At 49.5% G+C, this 17,500-nt stretch overlaps 1 protein-coding gene across 2 annotated transcripts in view; it reads left to right on the top strand.

Moving 5' to 3' along the window:
- tnrc18 (trinucleotide repeat containing 18) overlaps positions 1-17,500 on the top strand; it is a 45,206-nt gene that overhangs the window by 14,704 nt on the left and 13,002 nt on the right. Inside the window, exons 4-19 of one of the 2 annotated variants that reach the window (XM_068718503.1) lie at positions 2,087-2,191; positions 2,422-4,338; positions 6,568-6,655; positions 6,768-6,997; positions 8,148-8,294; positions 8,905-9,089; positions 9,798-10,194; positions 10,520-11,512; positions 11,637-11,782; positions 11,877-12,010; positions 12,146-12,259; positions 12,396-12,570; positions 12,672-12,996; positions 13,325-13,537; positions 16,160-16,330; positions 16,903-17,360. In XM_068718503.1, the coding sequence (XP_068574604.1) occupies positions 2,087-2,191; positions 2,422-4,338; positions 6,568-6,655; positions 6,768-6,997; positions 8,148-8,294; positions 8,905-9,089; positions 9,798-10,194; positions 10,520-11,512; positions 11,637-11,782; positions 11,877-12,010; positions 12,146-12,259; positions 12,396-12,570; positions 12,672-12,996; positions 13,325-13,537; positions 16,160-16,330; positions 16,903-17,360 (5,798 nt within the window). Of the gene's footprint in view, positions 1-2,086; positions 2,192-2,421; positions 4,339-6,567; positions 6,656-6,767; positions 6,998-8,147; positions 8,295-8,904; positions 9,090-9,797; positions 10,195-10,519; positions 11,513-11,636; positions 11,783-11,876; positions 12,011-12,145; positions 12,260-12,386; positions 12,571-12,671; positions 12,997-13,324; positions 13,538-16,159; positions 16,331-16,902; positions 17,361-17,500 lie in introns of both variants that reach the window. The other variant, XM_068718502.1, reaches the window with a different exon arrangement.

The following is a 17,500-nucleotide window of genomic DNA, read 5'->3' as shown; positions in this document are numbered from 1 at the left end:
CTGTCCCACTTTCCTACAACGTCTCCCTCCTGAACTAGCTTATGAACACACTTTTAGACACACAAAGGTATTTATGTAGTACGTCTCTGTGTGTTTTGTCCTCTCCGTGGACCTCTCTTGTCTCTCTTCAGTAAGCGATTGAATCTCCGTTCCCCTCCCTATTCCCTCCCGTCCTTCTGCGTCTCCTTATCAATTCTCTCTGGAGAAGAAGGTCAGATAGGAGGGAACGTATCCCGCAGTGTATTTTGACAAGGTAAAGGGAGAAGGACAATGAATTTTATTAAGGGTTCATTTTAAAACCGACTGCATCACCTGTGTGACACAGATTGTGTCCAGTGCTTCTCCAAACAAATCAGAGTGTGTGTGATTAGTTATTTAAGATTTGGTCCCGATCTTACTGCCTTTGCTTCAGCAGCGGTTTAATCACAATATAATGTGAAGTCGTTGTTTTAAGAGGTGCTGATAGGTGCGTTTTGTTACCTCCAGACGAAGCCAGGCTATCTGTTTCACCCCGTTTCCAGTCTTTATGCTAAGCTAAACGGCTACATGCTTATACATCTATATTTCTAACTATACCTTTAATGCTGGATAACATGCATGTTTGCTGTGACGTCAGACTGAATCCAGTGCGGGAATGGCGGACCCCGCCACTAACGATGACAAATCCTTTCAATTTGAATGGCTGATCGCAGAAAAAAATGCTGACCATAAATATCAAACACAGGGTTTGATCTTATCAAAATCTACGCCCTGGTAGACTTTATATTCAGCCACAGATGGAGGGATTAAGGATGGATGAACTTTTGCCGCTCGCCTTAAAGTGTAGCCTGAATTGAGGCTGACGTGTCAGAAGCTAAGTCATCTTAAAAACCTCCTGCTGGCTGAAGAAGCCTTAGAACCGACTTGCTCTGATATGAATCTTTCACGGCCGATGAGAGAGTCTTAATACCTGGTGGCTGGCTTTCACAGCAGCTAAAGTTACTGGAAGCTGGAGACGTTTCCGGGCAGCAGCTAGGAGGCAGACTCTGGATATGCTTGGGATGCACTGTAGCTGCACAGGAACCCCGTATCAAAGCTGTTAGAGATCAAGGTTAGCTGTTAGCTGAAGGAAGCTTTGCAAGAAACTTATCCCGCGTGCCTTTAGTCCCGTCACAACATTCTTCTTATATTTCTGTCTCCCTGTGCCTTCCCATAACCGCTGACACCCTCCCCACACGCCTCCTCTTGCTTCTCCATTTCTGCCTCTTAGAACGGAGAGGAGACAGATTAAACTTCTGCTGCTCGCCGCTTCATGTTGGAACGTCAGCGGCTTCTTTGATATTTCTTGGAGTGGCCGGAGTGTGGGAACAGGGAATGTCTCACCCTCTCTGGGTGGCAGTCTTCTTTATTTTTATTTTTTTTCATGTGGTGACACCAGCCAGCTCAGTCCTAACACAGAAATTCAGAGCATTACAGCAGGCGCAAGGCTTTGTCTATATTAAGACCTGGTCTCTGAGAGCAGCAGCTGGCTGTCGGGCAGAACACCTCGACCAACCTCAACCTCGAGCTCAACGCGAGAACAAAACAAATCGTTGCAGGTGACACGGGGTCGACTGTAACCCTCTCATTAAAATCATATATATATAAAAACTGACCTAGTTGACATCTTCGGGGTTAGTTTTGTCCGACCCAACAGGGTTCCAACCTTACAGCCGAAAGATATTTAGCTCACATTAATATCAAATAGACAAAATACTTGCATTTGAGAATCTGAAATCTGTTGAGTTGCCGGTTAACTTTGTGCACGTTGACTCAGCTGCTCTAAAAGAACTAATGTTCGCTTTGTTCCATAACAGCCGGAGAGGCTTTTAAAACCTTGTGCGTCACACATCTCCAGAGGTTGTCCAGTAGCTCCAAATGGTCCTCGTAAGAATTTCAAGGAAGCCCCAATATTTACCCGACTGAGCCAGAAAAACAAGTTATTGTATAGTCTCAGTTTTTGTATAAACTACATTGTAATGGTGTGTGTGTGTGTGTGTGTGTGTGTGTGTGTGTGTGTGTGTGTCTGTGTCTGTCTGTCTGTCTGTCTGTCTCTCTCTCTCTTCAGGCTACCCTCCACTGCCCAGCAGCCTGTACTCCAGCCCCTACCTGTCCCTGGGGCACCTGGATTCTCCCTCGCTCTCCCAGCACCCTCTCTACGACTCTCATAAAGGTCAGTCGCTGTCAACAGCAACGTTCACGGAGACAAGCGGCAGAATTTAGTGTTCACATTCTCTCATATCCTGATGATGCATGAGTGACAGTAATGTCAGGCCTTTTCATTTGGTGAGAAGACTTGTTGTTTTGTGGAACTGAGCCAGAAACTATTTTATTTTCATGCTAACATGTAGAGTTTGTCCTGGATTTTTCATCTCATGTGTCTTACGTTTTGTGTGTTTCTAGAGGGCTTTTACCTGCCAGCCTCCCTGAGCCAGTTGCCTCTTCACCCTCCATCTGCTCCTCCTCCTCCGACCGCCCCGTCCAGCTCCACACCGCCCCAGAGGACGTACCGGGACGGGGGCAGGGACCGCCCTTATCGGGGGGAAAGGGAGCGAGAGCGGTCGAGAGAGGAGCAGAGGCCGCACAGCGTGGTGGACCTGACGCAGGACGGGAGGAGCGAGGAGGACCGCCGTGCGAGGAGCGGCGACCGGGACCGGGAGAGAGAAAGGGACAGGGACACGGAGAGAGACCGGGAGAGTTGGCCCCTCCACCCTCACCCCCACGAGCAGAAGCCCCACCCCCAGCCTTCCGCAGTGCAGCCCAGATCCAGGCCGTCGCCTCCACGGCATTCCTTCCCTTCAGGCGGGGGTGGGAGGTTTCACGGACCAGAAACGGACAGAGGGGGTCGTGAGGAAGAGGGGGCCTCTCGGCCCCACCACAACCATAACTCTAACGCTAACTCCAATAACTCAAACTCTCACTCAGACAGACAGCGGAGGAATGACTCTGCGGCCACGTCGGCCGGGACCCTGCACGTCTCCTATGCCCTTCCTCCAGCTCTTCAGCCCTCCGCCGCTGGCCCGCCTCACCCCTCCACACCCAGAGAGTGTATGAGGGAGCAGCGAGTCAGCGCACCGACATATGTGCCTTCTGTGGAAGTTTACGACGAGCGGGTCGGGCCCATCCAGATCGCCTCACAGGCCCGCGACAACAAACACAGAGACAGAGAAAGGGAGCGAGAGCGGGAAAGGGAGCGAGAGCGGGAACGAGAGCGGGAACGAGAGAGAGAACGAGAGAGCGACAGAGACAGGGAGCGTGAACGGGAGAGAAACAGGGAGAGAGAGAGCTACAGGTTTCCTGAGAGGAGCCTGATGGAGCATCCTCGACTCTCCCAGCCTGGCGATTCAAGCAATCAAAGAGAGGAAGGTTCTGTCATTTGTTCCAATGGTTCCATTGGTAAACGAAGCCAGGACGCGTCTTACTCCTCTAGTCAATCACGGTTCAGTCCGGACTCCAGGGACATCTCTAAACACTCAATCCGATTGGGCATAGAGCGTGCGGGGGCGGAACCTAAGTGGAACGCCATCAGCCCGTTAGCCAACTATGCCACGAGTCACATGGCCGCCCTGGCAGCCCAACATGCACACACACTCTCCTCTCCCCACAGCCAGCCCAAGCGCACACAGATGTCCCCTCACACAAACCACCGGCCCAGCAGCAACAACAACACACACTCTGCCCACAGCCATTCCCCACAAACACACCCCTCCCAACATGGAATGGGGCGGGCTGGTGAGGAGGGGAGTCAGAGACGCTACCTGGACCCATCGGCGCTCTACCGGCCCGGGGGGTCACTGGCAGGAGAGCGAGGCGGGGGAGCAGGGTCGGATCCCACGGAGGTCTCAGCCATGCAGAGTCTCATCAAATACAGCGGAAACTTTGCCGCCGAAGGTCCGGGGTCCGCCAGGCACGCCGCGGATGGCCGGGGACCCTTCGGGGGTTTGGCTAACGTCGGGATGGAAGCCGAAAGGGAGAGGGATAAAGAAAGGGAGAGGGAAAAAGAGAGAGAGCGGGAAAGAGAGCGAGACAGGGGGGAAAGAGAGCGAGACAGGGGGGAAAGAGAGCGAGAGAGAGACAGGGAGAGGGTGTCGGTTGGATCAGGGGGTTCAGGGGCGTTGCGGGGGCCTCCCCAGCTGAAGCGAGAGCAGGAGCGGCCGGACAGCGCCCGCTCGTTCGGCCGGGAGGGGGAGGGGGAGGTGCGCCACCCTCCGGTTGGCATTGCTGTGGCTGTGGCCCGGCAGAGAGACAGTGGGAGCACCAGTAAACAGACCAGTGGACCCTCAGACACTCAGAGGAACCTGCTGCAAACAGCTATTAAAGGTAATGATGCCTCTTATCTAAGAAATGCCAAAAAAGTGAATTCCTGTTTTCTTGCGTGTGAATGATTGAGGTACAAATGGAACTGAAAAATGAATCCTTTCTGCTGTGATCATTAGAGAAGCTCAATCACACAAGTAATTTTGTGTTTGATAGTTTCTGGCACGTTAAATCAAGTATACTTCATTTATTTGCAACATTTCTTTCTAATGTATTTCCTCCTGCTTCTGCCTTCAACTCTCTCCCAGAATGGCACTGCAGGGAACACAGATCCCCTTTAGTTAAATGAACCAAGAGCAAATGATTCCTCATTTTGGTTTCCATGAATAATGGACGATTCATTTTCTTTTGGATCAGAGTCATGTTTTCTACAGCCCCTGATTGACTTTGAGGTCTTCATGCATGATTGGAATCGTAGAAATCCCCCCCCCCCCCCCTCTCTATCGCTAAATTACTAATTATGTCATGGGTTGTATTTTGTTGAAAGGCTAATTTTGGCGAGTCTGTAGGCTCTCTGAGCTGCATAGCAATTCCTGCCATACAGCGCTCTGTTCTTGTGCGTCAAGGTCATTCGGCTACAGTGCTCCCTCTCCATCTCTCCGTCTTTCTCCTCCTTTCTGGTTCTCTCTCTCAGCTCCATGTTCTTTCCCTCTCCGTCTCTTGCTTTTTTCATTGCGTTGAATGCCTCTCTCCTTCCCCACCCTTCCTTCCTCTCTGAGGAGGCCTTTGTAGCGGCACTCCCTCCTTGTCCCACCTCAGGCCCCCTGCTCTTTCTCCACTCTTTTCTTCAGCTCTCCCTCCACCACCACCACCCTCTCTGCATTAAACATGTCATTACAGAGTGCTGCTAAAAGCTACAAACAAGCCTTGAATTACAATAAGACCATGGGTGCGTTGCTAAGCAATGGATCACTCTTGAGAGTGACGGTGTGTGTGTGTGTGTGTGTGTGTGTGTGTGTTTGAGGAACCGTGTGCCTGTTGTGGGCGTTTATTCATTTTCTTGCTTGAGCAGAGTGATTGGTCTAATAGCATCAGCCCCTCACTCTGAGAAGAGCTCTAAATAAACAGCAGAGGATTTACGCACAAACCACAATTAGATGGATGGAGGGATGAAGGGATGGATGAAAGCACGAAGGAGGAAAGGCTAATGATAAGAAATGAAGGGATGGATGTAGATCGATAGGTTGATAGACGGGAAGAGAGAGAGGTATGTCAGGAAGTAAAGAAGTGAAAAGAGTGTGAGATGGAGGGAGGACAAGAGAGAGAGAGAGGGAGAGAGAGGGAGGGGGGTGTGCAGTGCTAATCGCTGGCTTACTGATGCAGAGAGGATAGCATGTGGGACAGGCTCCCTGTAACCTTGGTAACAGTCTTGAAACCTTTCCTGCGGAGCATGTCAGGGATTGTTAAAGTCCCATGTCCCTTTACGGGCTATACACACACACACACACACACACACACACACACACACACACACTTTTAGAGCAGAACTGAAGGGTTCAGCACACTCGTATAAAACCTTTCTGCTGCTCGGGGACCTTCAGTCAGTGTCGATGAGATGGAAGAGGGTTAACGGCAAAGAGTGCGAGGAGGAGGAAGAGGACCTCATGTTTATTCTGGACTGCTTGCTTGAGTGCTGCTGCTTTCCTTCATTTTTGTATTCACCAGCTCTTGTCTTTTGCCGTCGGCCTTCATAGTAAGCACGGTGGGTTTAAGAGTGTGTGTGTGTGTGTGTGTGTGTGTGTGTGTGTGTGTGTGTGTGTGTGTGTGTGTAGTGAGACAGTAGTGGTTTGTTCACACGTCTCCTGTGGCACCAGACTATTAACTGATAAGAGAATAACTGACACGCACTCAGAGTGAGACCTGTCACTGTGTGTGTGTGTGTGTGTGTGTGTGTGTGTGTGTGTGTGTGTGTGTGTGTGGGTGTGTGTGTGTGGGGCCCAACATGGTATTTTTAGCTTCCCCTCTCTTGTTATGACATGCTGTGTGGTGTCACCATTATACAGCCAGCGTCACCTTGTCTTCTCCCTCCTTCGCTCCTCGGCTGTCACCCTCCTCTCTCCCGTCTCACCACATTGTTGCTTCCTCTCACCTTGGCCCTCCTGTGTATCTTCTTTCACAGTTTGTATTCTTTCCTATAAAACGTATTACATGCGGGATCAGGGTTCAAACACTCTAGGAGCCTCAGCGATGCAGCTCCTAAACATCTTTTATCTGTGCCTGAACCCATTATAGATGAGGAGCGAGGGGAGGACCGGGGCCGTCACCACGATGACAGACTGCTGGCCAGCCGGCTGGAGCGCGAGCAGGAGAAAGTGCTCAGGTAAAAAAAAACAAAAAACATGCGCTCAGTTTTCAATTCCACATCTTTTTGTTCATAAAATCTAAATGTTCATGCAAAGTACCAAATACAATGGTGTCTTGTTTCCGTCCAGAGAGTCCAAGGAGCTGTCAGAGTTTGCTCAGATGCACCAAGCCCCGATGTCGAGCAGCCTGACGCCCAGTATGATGACACCCAGCCTCATGACCCCCAACCTCATGGTCACAGGAGGGGCTGCCCTGGCGGGGGCGGGACGATGGCCTCCCGACCCCTCAAGTCTGACCTCTCACCCCTGGATGCCCCGACCTGGAGCCCCCCCAGTCTGGCTCTCCAGCTCCCCATACAGTATGTGGACGTACACGTGACTTGAGACGCTAGCTAACGGCTACAAGCTCCTGTTTAGATGTTCCCCAAATTTCCCTCGACATTCCTCGTGACACCTTTTTGTATCGTGGCTGAGGTCAGGCTTGTGTTTTGGGATTTCAGTAATTTTAATGGCGTACATAACAAGACAAGTTCAAAGAATGAATCTTTACTGATTTTTTTCATTCCCAAGCTAAATGTCAAACATTGCGATTTGCTGCTTTTTATTTGTATTTGATAGTAATCCGATAATCTGTTGCTTTTGGACTAAAACAAGCATCCGCATGCACGACAACTGCAAAAGCTCACGTGTCGCAGATGAATGACCTTCCATGTCTTCATGTGAGCTGCCACTTCATGTGTCCACTAAGGTAGACTGACAGATGTGGACAAGTGCAGCAGACCGCCACACTAAGCAGTAGTACCAGCAGCTCTTGCCCTTTTCAGTGAGCATCTACATCTTACTCTCTTGTCAGCCGCGTTATCTAACCTGGTGCTTCAGACTAAAGAGTCCAAATCAGTTCAACACCAGAGCGTGGCGTGCTTTTCAAAATTCTACATGCGCCGGTGTAGCTATTTTGTGATTGGTGTAGCAGCAGAGGGAGGCTCCGTCCGTCTGTCCATCCAGAGGCTCATCCAGCAGCAGCCCACATGGGGTCAAGGCCCACAGACATTCTTGATCTTTGAGGACATTCCTGCTCCTCCAACGCTCCAGAAATAACAGCATCAAGACACACACACACACACACACACACACACACACACACACACACACACACACACACACACACACACACACACACACACACATACACACATACATACATACATTCTCACACTCGCATACTTATGTGAGTTGAAACACAAACGTACACACTTCATCTGAAAATATGGAAACACAAACAGAAATGCGGAGCTCCCTGAGGGCCAGCTCTGTCTAGACACACGGGGCAAAAACACAAAATCACTAAAAAAAAAGCAACTAAATTCGTCGTGTGCTCACTGATTTATCTCTACTATGGCTTCAATGTGGGTAAATACTGGCTGAAGAATGATGCTGAGTTGATGTTAGTCTTAGCTCAGCTGGGAAAATGTTTTTTTTTCTCAGTCACTCTGTTTTCTTCCCATTCAGGCTTGGGTCCTTCCTCACTCCACCAGACCCTCCCCCCAGGCTACTCACCCTCTCTGCCAGCCTCCATGCCCCCTCACTACCAGTTTGCCAGGGACCCACAGTCTGGACAGCTAATAGTCATCCCCACTGAACACCTGTCACACTACGGTATGAAAGCCGGTCTCTCTGTATGCGTCTGTGTGCATATCAAATCTAAAGTACGGGTGCATGCTATTAGTTTGCCAATGTCATTGCTTATAAAAATGACTATTTATTGCATTTTAGCGAAAAGAAATGATCACCACTTTCATTTTGAAACAGATGTTAGTGCTGGTAATTCCTGTAAACAAATGAGACCAAAGCCAACTGGATTGACAGCCTCCGTATGTTGTTGTGGACTGTGTGCCAGTAGTTTCTGCTTTCTGCTGCTTTACAGCATGAACAAGAGAACGATTGGATGTACTTGAAACATGATTATCCTCTTCTGTAGAGTGCAAGAGAAAACAAACTAACAGGAAGCCTAAACAGAGCAGTGATTCCCAACCAGGGATACTTGTAGTCTCAATGTGGATGAATCCGTTTACATCTCACAAAAAAGGCTGTGAGCCACTGCAGCAGAGGGGTGACGTCTGTCCTCCCTGGGGGTTGTGGGAAATGTTTTAAATTTTTAGAAATTAAGCCGTAAAAATGCCGCCCAACACCGATTCATTTCTTCATCTTTAATATGACAAATGTGATGCCAAAGAGTGCTCCTTAAACGGCCTCCATCGCTCCACAGGAGGTGATGTACTTGAGCGCGGGGCCCCGGTGTGGTCGGGGGTTTACGGTACTGGCAGCTCGCTGCAGCACGCGGCCCAGCTCCAGCTCCTCTCCCAGCAGCAGATGCTCCGGCAACAGGAGCTCCTCATGATCCAGCAGCACACAGCGCAGGTCCTGGAGCTGCAGAGGAACGCACAGCTAGTCGTAAGTGGACTTCATGTTTTCACATGCACACGATGACATCAATAACTGCACATAATTCAAACCACATATTCAAAGACATTTACATACCTGTGCATGTATATGGTGTATATATCCACCTACGTATCCAAACACAAACATAAAACACAGCAGTGCTGCAGCTGCAGGAGACTTTTTAATGGGCATAATATTACAAACACACATCACATCAACAATAAACACATAGATCCTGGCTTTGTAGAGGAATGTAACCGCTAGAAGTGAGACAAATGATATTGCAGACACACATAAACCCATTCTACGACTGGGTGAAGAGTTACAGCAATACTATAATAAATAAAGTATAAGGCGGAATACGCAGAGACCAAAATCAACAATGTGGCCATATCTCAATACTCTCTGATTTCCCTACATTTCCTGTCAGTGGCCCCTCAAACCCACAGCTCCATACTCGATCTTTATAAACGGGTCACAAATATATTTTTCACAGGAAAAGAATGACTCAGAGATTATGTACACCTTTTCACACATTTGCTGTCGTAGTAAAGTTGTACGAATAAACAGCCACTCACACATCCTGCAGCTGCTGGAGAAGACGGGCCTGGAAGTCTAAACAATGCAACCGCTCACTAATATTTATACCCTGCAGCAAAAGTGTGTCGCATCATAAAAAAACACACCATCAAAGCCGCCTCCTCTCCTGTGTTTCAGGAGCGTCTAAAGGCCAGCGAGCACCGGCCGGAGATGGAAGACAAAGCAGACAAGCGGAGCGCCGACCCCAAACCTCGGCCCTCTTCGCTGTCCTCCCCGTCCCCCTCGCCCATCCCGCACCCCCGCAAACCTCCCCTTCTGTCTCGCTCGCCGACCCCGTCTACCTCCTCCCTCGCCCCTCTGCCTTCGCTCCCCTCGCCAGTGACCGCCCTCAAGTCGGAGGAAGGCGGGCAGAGGGTGCTGTCTCACCCACCGACGCCCCTGCCTCACCCGCCTTCCCCCCTCTCGGCCTCCCCGCCGCTGTCTTCGCCGCGTCGGCCTAAGCTGGAGGTGGGGCGGAGGGAGCACAGGGAGGGACAGAAGCCGGCCTCTGCACCCTTTCAAGGCGTCTACTCTGGTGAGTTTGGAGGAATCGAACTGCTGAACATTCAGTCATGAGCCGCTCAGCCACATATCAACTGAGCCTCTGAAGTTAGATGGACTTGTTATCGTTACAGGTTGTTTTTTAGCTCAATCATTGACCTGTCTACTGATTTTGTCTTGTTCGCTTGTTGGGCTTAAGACCATCTGTATTTTGCCGTGTGTTTAAGAGATACACTGTGTGTTTTGATAGTTTAAACTACTGAAGAATGTTTGAGTAATGGATACATCAGGCCTCTGCATGATATTGGATCTATTAGTGACTCTTAACTTCCTTTATTTCTGCTTGACTGTTATGACAGATCTCCCTCCTGGTTACCCGTACCGGTCCATCACTGCCCCATACGGCTCTCCTTTCCCCCCTTATCACGTCCCGGCTCCCGCAGCGGCAAACACAGAAGTCGTCCCACCCCACCGCTCCCGCTCTCCTGCCTCCGCCGCCCCTTTGCCCTCAGCCCACCTCCACTCAAGGCTGCTGGACGCAGACATCAAGCCACAGAAACTAGAGTCGTCAAAAACGGGATCTTTTCTCAAGCAGGAACCCGACGTGGAGCCGCCTCCGCTGGACATGACTCAAGAACCTCTGGGTCCTCTTCGCCGGGGCTGCAGCCCTGTGCTAGCCAGCCGGGACCGAGAGGGAGACGGGGAAGTCCCGAAGCCCCAGACTCAACCGCTACCTCTGCTCGTCCCCAGCCCTCTGCGGCTTCAAGGTGACAGACCGGAAGAAGTCGGGGAGGAAGAGAAGGAAGGAGGGCGAATCAAAATGGAGGCGTCATCTCACTGCTGTCAGGCAGCATATCCCCTGCCTCCTCCACTCACAGAGGCCGAGCCTAAACCGGAGGTCATCAAAGATCCAGAACAATATCCGTCATGTGCCACAGCAAATTCAGACATCCAGGAGTCGTCTCAGATGTGTCCGTCACTGGAAGAAATCACCAGCGCAACATGTGAGCAAGAACAGCCAGACACTCCAATCAACCCGCACACTCCCAGTCTCAGAGAAAGTGTCAGAGAAACTCCTGTTTATCCTCTTCTGACCTCCAACTCGCCGTTCCCGCTGGTCATCGGACCCGAGGATCCCATGGCGGGGATGTTTGCTCTGCTGGCAGCCAGTGAAATGGCCTTGGCCCGCCCCAACACCCCCCCCACCCTGACACTGATTCAGCAGATAGAAAACTCCTCCATGGGTGCAGACTGCAGCAGCACGGGTGCTCTGGAGATGGTGGCGCTGGAGGGGATGGCCCTGCTCAGCCAAATGGCCCAGCGAGAGATGGAGCACATTCGCCTGGAGCAAGGTGAGTAGATATGAGGGGGAGAGAGGTGGGAAAGAAATTAAAGATAAAAAGCTCATCAACTTTGTAAGAGTTTTTTTTTTTTTATATTTCTCTAATGTCTTAATGTCCTCTGTATCCCATTCAGATATGACATTAGAGGGTCTGGACTGTCTTCTGAAAGCAAGCAGACAGATTTTGTTGGAGGCCATCGAGAAACAGTCCCACATTGATCTGCCCAGAACGCTGGACCCCAACAAGAAGTACAGCTGGAGGCAGAGGAAGGAAGAGCCGGTAACCTGAAGACAAACACCACGGGTCACACAGAGATGCAAAACGTCAATCGGGGGAAATGCTGTGACACCTTTTTCCTTTCTTTTCCCTGCAGCTGTACTGTAAGATGTCCGTGGACGTGTTGGACGCAATGGAAGTGGAATACCGCATCCGCCTGGCCGAGCTGCAGAAGACGTATAAGGAGAGGCAGAGAGATCTGAGCAAGCTGCAGAGACGCAGAGACAAGCGGTGAGCTCACATACTTACTGCAAGAACCACATTCAAGATGCATTAATCACACTCCTGCTATTATTACACAAACATGTTCCCACGACTCCACCCCAGACAAAACACACACCATTAACTCTTTTATGCACATGTCAGTGAGCGGCAGCAGCAGGAGGATGAGAGGCGGAGTCTGACCAGACGAGGCAGAGGACGACCCAGGAAGAGGAAACACTTGGCTACAACTCCCAAACTGGACAGCAGGCCTGGAAAGTGAGTGAGATCTCCACCTTAATTCAGCCATCTTTTGTTTACTTTTTTACCAGTTTTGCATGTTCTGTTGGTTTGCTTGTTCAGTTTTTGGTTGTGCAAAAACAGTTCAAATATCCCGATGTGTCAGGGTGGGTAGGACTGTGCAATACTCTGAGGACTCTGAAGCCGGGGATGGACAGAGGAAGAGGTTCCGGGTGTCCAGAGAAGAAGAAGAGACGGAGGCAGGAAGTGGAGGGGTGAAGATGAAAAAGAAGAAGAAGAAGAAGAAGAGCTGGAATGATGAGGAGCCGTCCACCAGTCACGGTCTGGAGGTAGGCCTCTCGCAAGTGCATGTTTTAATTTTGGCTGCAGTGTGACATCATCGTTCTGAGTGATTAACACAGTGATTATTTTTTTTTCGCGGTGTTGTCAGGTGTTGAAGGTGAAGCGTGGCCACGTGTGTGAGCAGGAGCAGCTGGCGTCGGACCTCGACAGAGCGCTCTCGCTCTCGCAGCTCGGTTCACTCGGCTCACTCGGCGCATCTCGCAAACTTACCTCCAACTCCAAATCAGACAAGCCGAAGGGCAAGTCTGCGGAAGGCCGGGTGAAGGAGCACGGCATCCACCCGTCCGCCAAAGCAGAGAAGCACAAGATGGCCGCCAAGGCCTCCGCTTCGGAGACCGCCCGGAAGGTGAAAGGTCAGAAGAACACTGCTTTGTTCTCTCCAATGAGATCGGAGCTCAGCAGCTGCTCCAACAGTGAGTACCTGAACGTAACTGCTTTATGTGACTCATGCTGTTAGAGAAGAACTGTCAAAGTAATGTTTCATCTTAAAAACACAGTTTTATATCTATTCAATAACGCCACACTTATCCTTTAAAGTCAGACTCATAGGTTAGTTATATCTAATGGTAGAACATTACGTCATCTAGTTATGTTGACCTGAGCCGAGTCGTGGATTTAAAATATTCTAATAGATCCAGGTTTAGATTGAAATATGCAGAGTGCTGGTGAGATCAAGCAGACATCCTCCTGGTGTCCGACTCTTCACTTCATGAATCATTGACCGTACTCTCTCTGCACCAGACTCAGATTCAGAGGAGCACAATTCCGCTCGAGGGGGCTGGCCCCCTCTCTCAGGGACGCGTTCTCTCGGCAGCCCGACCAGGAAGAGGCGATCGGCGGCGTCGCCGACGTCCCTGCTGTCCAGCCAGAAGTCTCAGAAGAAGAAACACAAGCACTTATCGCTGCTGCTGGAGGAGGCGGGCCTCAGCTCCTCCGACGACTCCTTCGACCAAGGTTACTGACCAAATCTTACAGCTCCTCGCCCCCTCGCTGTAGAGTCGGGCAGAAATGTGTCTTTGAGCTTCGTCACAGCGTTTGTCTTTGTGTGCGTTTCGCTCAGGCAGCTGTTGTCAGACTGTGCTTTAGCTCGACCATCCCTACCTCTCTTGCTGCTGGCTCTATAAAGTGGCCTTTTTTTAAAACGACAACAAAAAAGAGTTTACCTATTTCTATGGTGTGTTTTTTTTAATTGCCTGGATTGCAAACCGTTTTTGTAGCATTTGTACATTGAAAAATTGTGTGAATTTGTGAGATTCTTTCATAAAGTTGTATTGCAGTTTGGTACCTATGAGCTTTATTAAAGGTGTTGATTTGATTGGCACAGAAAGCGAAGCGCTGTGGTCCTTGTGTCTGCTTCATCTGTCTGTCCGTCTGTCGGTCTGTCCAGCGGCACCTCACACATCCTTTAGACTGCTCTGTTCCTCAAATATCCCTTTTGGTCCTCCTGGCAAAGGTTGGGGGAAAAAAAACACACACCGTTCAGCTTCCGCTATACATTTGGGAAACTTAAAACATGACACTTGGAAGATTAGTTCAGAGCACACAGAGCTGATTCTGACAGATGAGACGTTTATTTCCTGGTCATAAAACAAAGAGAAATGTAATGATAGTTGGATCGTTGGGGGGTTTTAGTTAAATTTACTTTGTTTATTGATGATGTGGTCTAGTGTTTGGTGTTGTGGGGGAAATAAATGCATCACGACTCATTCCAAACTTCTTGTCGTATTAGATGCTGGGGATATTTGGACAATAGAGCCCCTCCTCTGTGTCTACTAAACCTTCAATAACCCTTTTCCCTTTACGTCACTCTCTCAGACATCTTGCTCCGTCCTCTCACCCCCCACCCCCCTCGCCTTTGCCCCTCCTCCCCCTCCTTGTCCTACCCATGATGCTTTGAGTGTCTCTCAGCCTGTTCCATGTGCTTGTGCTGCTGCTGCTGCTGCATTACAGAAGCTTGGCAAGGACTAGCGCAGCCTTGAGCCTACGCTACCTCGCTGTGGCTAAAGCTTTGCTTAAGCTTGACTTAAGGCCAGGCTGAGCTACGGCTAGGCTGCCCCGCCCTGCCTGAGGCCACACCCCTGTCACCTGCTCTGTAAGTAGGAAGTGCCCCTTCCTCTATTCTTTATTAACCGCTAACATGGACCATGCTGAAATTGAACCGCATACACAGAATATTAACTTTTTTCTTTTGTATTTTTATTGTATAAAATAAAGCTCTTTTAATGAGAGCCCTGGTTACCTCCTCTTACCCAACGTTACGTCTCCTGATGGCTTGCAAAAGTTTATTAGAAGACTGCTGGGAAAGAGGATGTTGCCATGGTTGCTCGAACCTCATACCAACATTAGACCAAGGGGCCTCACAGGGCTGTCCTCTCAGTGCCTGCCTGTTGTATCGTCTGCCTGCTTCAGTTAACACTCGGTGGATTCACAGAACAACATGTGCTCCAGATTAGGCCCCTAAAACAAGTCCTTGTTTAGTAAATATGTATTTTATTCTTGTCTGGAGCCACAGCAAAAGTGGACCGTTTCATTCGTTGGCTGAGGAGGAACTTAACATCCAATAAACATCTTTTAGTTCTTGCTGGCCTCCATTGGTTTCACTTCTTGCTGCAGTGATGTAAAGGTCTACTTTGGTTCACCATTACATCACTGCTCTGTATGTTTGCAGGTGTAACACATTTCAACCAGAGCCTCTCAGCCTAGCGTTTCAAATGGTTGCACATTAGTATGGCAGCCGTTTTTACACTTCAATGTGATTAAGACAGAAACTATGAAGGTATGTCGTGCTGTGAATCCGCCCACAATGTCAACACTCTAACCCATGAGGAGATGCTTTCTGTTGCCATGGACCTAACTGCTAACAACACACAGCTAACCAGCAGTATGCTGCAGTGTGTGTGTGTGTGTGTGTGTGTGTGTGTGTGTGTGTGTGTGTGTGTGTGTGTGTGTGTGTGTGTGTGTGTGTGTGTGTGTGTGTGTGTGTGTGTGTGTGTGTGTGTGTGCGCGCGCTGTGCTGGCCTGTCAGACTTAGAGGAAGAAGGAAGCAGTTTTTCACTTCTCCCTGTGTCACATTCCCCTGAGGTTTTTCTTTTTCTATATATAAATAATAAATGATAATGGAGTCTTTTTTCGAGTGAGTGAGTGAGTGAGTGAGTGAGTGAGTGGCTTACATGCATGTATGTGGTAAATCCAATTTTTTTTCCTGCTGTGTCTTGCTTACTCAGCATTACAGTGTGAGAGCAGACTGCAGCGGTTTGGACAGTGGATCTCTCTCCACTGCCGTCTCTGATCAGCTTACATATTAAGATGTGGGATTGTGTGTGTCTGTGTAAAACAGTCTGTTATTGTAAAGTCCAGGCTTCTACATAAGCTTAATTTAGTCTTTATATTTAGTTTATTGTCTTAAAAGGGTTAGGGTTCTCGATCCCTTTTCTTTCGTTAATTCATCTCCTCAGCAGTGCAGTCTTTGTGTCCACAGTCAGTAGGAAGTGGAAGTAGGAAGTGATTTGACCTTTGGCCCAGACCAATGCTGCAGCCGCAGTCTTTTCTGAGCTGATCATCTTTTCTCTGAAACAGAAACGTCCGAGGATGAGGACGACTGCGACAACGAGGACGAGTCTGATTTGGACGATGAGGAGAGCGGGCTTGGTCTGCTGGCCAGGTTTGCGGCAAGTGCGATCCCCGTCAGCTCCACACCATTGAGCATTTTCCATGACGGCAAACAGCGCAGCAGGCAAAGCACTCTGGGTAAAAACTGATACGACTGGGTTGCAGGTGACAGAGCATCATGTCTGTGCCAATAACCACAATGAATATGGATTAGCTTATTATGTAAAGTAGCACCAAAGAGAGAAAAGTAGATAAAAACACAGTGATGTGGCTTTTTCATTAATTCTCTGCACAAACGCTCCTGCTTTTACTCATTTCACAGATTCCCCCGACACATTTCCACTACATTTCTATAATTGTGATTTTTATTTTTTTTTTTAATGTGGTTGAGCAGGTTCACCGCCTGAGCGATTGTTGAGGATTATATTATTGATTCTTAATTAAATATTCATTTATTTCTAATTGTCACATCAGGCTGCATGTAGTGATTCAGTCTTCAATAATGTATTAGTTTCAAATTGATCAATAGTCCTATTCACAGTTATTGATTTCACAAAATCTAACACCTGAGTTTATTACTGGCTGCATGTTTTATTTTGAGTGTGTGAGTGTGAGTGTGTGAGTGTGAGTGTGAGTGTGTGAGTGTGAGTGTATGAGTGAGAGAGAGAGAGAAGAAGAGTTTTTTGTGACCCTGTCCTCTCCTCTGTCAGGGTCTTCAGAGTGTGAGTGGTCAGACTCTGGATCAGACCTACGATTGAGGAAGTTCCCGTCTCTGCTTCACGGCAAACGCTCCGCCCCAGAGCTTCCCCTGTTGCCTCCGGCAACCCGCCGCATCGACCAGACCAGCCCCTCCAAGCGAGATGACGCGCTGCCCGCCAAACGCAAGCCTCTGCCCAAACCACGGCCGTCGCCGCGTCAATTTAGCTTTGACCTCCCCTCGGGGTCCGGGTTCGGAGGCTTCAGCGAGGACGAGGGCTGGACCCGACGACGCAGCGAGAGGATCTTCCTCCACGATGCCACCACCTCAGCCGGTCAGATGCCTGCATCAGTCGCCGCGTCCACCGGTCAGAGCTCCTCCTCCTCCGGCTCAGTCCCGCCTCTCACCCCGAAGCCGGCCTCCAGACCCAAACCCTCTCCGCCCAGCAGAGAGGGGAAAGATGTGGTGAAAGTACGTCAATAATTCATCGGGGTTGTTAATCACCAACTGAGAAGAGCCTGGAAAACAAAGAGACTCTCCTTGCTCCTCGTCCTTTTCTTCTCTGTTACTGTTTCACTCTTCTCCTCCTCCTCCCTCAAACTCTGGTTCCC

Source organism: Cebidichthys violaceus, unplaced genomic scaffold (genome assembly GCF_023349555.1).
Source record: "Cebidichthys violaceus isolate CVI_PGR_0920_01 unplaced genomic scaffold, fCebVio1.0.p SCAF_23, whole genome shotgun sequence".
NCBI classification, from domain to species: domain Eukaryota; kingdom Metazoa; phylum Chordata; class Actinopteri; order Perciformes; family Stichaeidae; genus Cebidichthys; species Cebidichthys violaceus.
This window is presented reverse-complemented; position numbering and strand designations above follow the sequence as displayed.